We start from the raw sequence: 2,258 nt of genomic DNA, 5'->3' as shown, positions 1-2,258 counted from the left end.
CTTGATATTTTTGTGGGTCAATATTTTCGTGGTTTGCTCCTAGTGGGGCAATTCGTGGTTTATTTTCATGGTTGACAGTTTACATAGCCTGTAAGGAGATGGCACTTCAAAGATTTCATGGGTTTAAATTTCATGGGCAGCACCATAACCACGAAAACCACGAAATTTACATTCCACAAAAATTTCAAGCTATACGGTATGCATCAGGATAAAATATAAAAGGAACAAATGCTCTGTTTATCATTTTGGCAATAATTGGCCCGTCACACTATACTATTAATCATTTTGGCAATATTTGGCCCGTCACACTGTACTATTACCGGGGCGGGGCTTCTTTCTGATTTTCAAGCAGTTTAAAAATTCAAAAAATTTTGCCAATTCTATTATTAAACATTAATAATCAATTTATTATTAATTAAATATAATCTCACTTACATCATGTATATATTCAGCAACTGATGTCTCTCCTACTTCACCTACAGCAATAGCTAGTTTGTTCCATGTTGCTTCAATATCATCTGTAAGCCATTTTGCTAAACATTCTCTAAGACATCGCTCAGCATCTCGTGGATAGTTAGTCTCAATAACCTTGAGATCATTATGAATCAGACCCAAGTAGAGACCAAGATCAAACCATTTGATAGTTTGAAAGGAACCATCTTTTAACACTCGTAAAATATCTACCAGATCCCTGATAGTCAATATAACTATAAATAAATAAATAAATAAATATATATAATATAATATATTTTAAAACTAGTGACAGTGAGTGGTTATACCTTTTTGTTGATCATCATTGTACTCACTGATCTGTGTGGGTGAGTAATTAGTAGCTGGTTCCTCATTTTGAATTGCTGTCTCTATATAAAAGTATAAATATGATACAAACATTATTAAACCACAAACATTATTAAACCACAGTCACTATGATGTGTACTGTAAATGTTCAAATAAAAGCCCAGGCATTTACTTCTTTTCAGGACATAAAAATTGCGTAAAATAAAATAACAAAATTAAAAACGGGACTCGAACTTGGAACTCTAAGTTCAATGCACTTAGCTTAACAAGTTAGGCCATTTGGGACACTCTAAAGCCTATGGCATATATATTGAGTAAAATATCCGTATCGATAATTGGAGATTCTTAATACCAGGCTTTTATTTAAGCCCGGCCTTTATTTGAACATTTACGGTATACTCCCACTACTTGGCAAATATAACATACTCTCTTAGTCTTACCAAGCAGTGTATCAGTCTGTGCTTCTTGAACTTTATCATTGACCTTAAGTACATCAATATCTATACATTATATTAAATACCAATAATACTTGATACATATACATAATGTTTGTATAGTTCAATGTACGGTACAATAATTATAATAATGTTTGTTAATGGATGATGTGTACATATCTTACCAGACTGTCCTTTCTCTATTGAAGTACTTCCATGTTCCTGAGATTCATTCGAAGTGTTGGTTGTTGTTCCTTTATCTTTATTATTATTACACTTTACTCCTCCATCTCCCTACACACACAATATAGTATAAAATAATGATGATGAGGAGTGTTTCTGATAACTGTCATCTTAATCATGACACAAAAATAATTATGACTCCCAGAAATACCGTTTAGCAGAAAATTTTCGTGGCCCAAAACCACAGAAAATTAAAGCCATAAAAATCAATTTTGAATGGATTTTTTTGGCTGCAAAAATGTTCCACTATTATGGTATGTGACCTTTTGATAGTGCTTGTAATAATATATCAAACAGTTTGTGTGTGTTAATTCTTACCTTAATATCACGTCCTCCTAATAGTGACAGGTTACTAATATCTGATAATGATTCATCAGGTAGGATCTCCTTCAATCTTGTACTTGTTCCATTATCATGAACTAAGCAATCGTCTCCCTTGTCAATAGCAGACAGTATCTTTTTTACACTATACACTGTCCTTTCTCTTGGTGTATTCACAGGATAGGCTAGTTCTTTAGGATCAATAACTAACTCTTTTACCTCTAGACTGGGACAGGATTCTTTATAAACACTCATTACCTCTCCTATCACATCTCTTCCTACTGACATCATAATGTGTTCTTTAAAGGACATCATTACTAGTACATACTGGCTCTCATCCACAATCTCTACCAGTGATCCTACACCACGACCATTAGACCAATAAAGTCCGTTTTTCCAAAATGTACAACATCGCTTTAACTGGTTGTCTTTTTGAGGTAGAGCCATTTTGTAAGCAAGACG

General features: G+C 33.4%; 1 protein-coding gene across 5 annotated transcripts in view; it reads right to left on the bottom strand.

Annotated features, from left to right (window-relative positions):
* LOC109586378 (uncharacterized) overlaps nt 1-2,252 on the bottom strand; it is a 3,333-nt gene extending 1,081 nt beyond the window's left edge. For 2 of the 5 annotated variants that reach the window (XR_002186991.1, XM_020002566.1), the window contains exons 1-5: nt 1,794-2,252; nt 1,418-1,526; nt 1,239-1,298; nt 780-860; nt 436-707 (exon numbers count right to left, since the gene is read on the bottom strand). Coding sequence is in view for 2 of the 5 variants with exons in the window: in XM_020002566.1 (XP_019858125.1) it covers nt 436-707; nt 780-860; nt 1,239-1,298; nt 1,418-1,526; nt 1,794-2,243 (972 nt within the window). In the remaining 3 variants the exon portion in view is untranslated. The remainder of the gene's footprint in view (nt 1-435; nt 708-779; nt 861-1,238; nt 1,299-1,417; nt 1,527-1,793) is intronic. The other 3 variants (XR_002186990.1, XM_020002565.1, XR_002186992.1) reach the window with 2 other exon arrangements.
* Nucleotides 2,253-2,258: the final 6 nt, after the last annotated feature.

This window comes from Amphimedon queenslandica, unplaced genomic scaffold (genome assembly GCF_000090795.2).
Source record: "Amphimedon queenslandica unplaced genomic scaffold, v1.1 AMPQUscaffold_12888, whole genome shotgun sequence".
In the NCBI taxonomy this organism is placed as follows: Eukaryota; Metazoa; Porifera; class Demospongiae; order Haplosclerida; family Niphatidae; genus Amphimedon; species Amphimedon queenslandica.
This window is presented reverse-complemented; position numbering and strand designations above follow the sequence as displayed.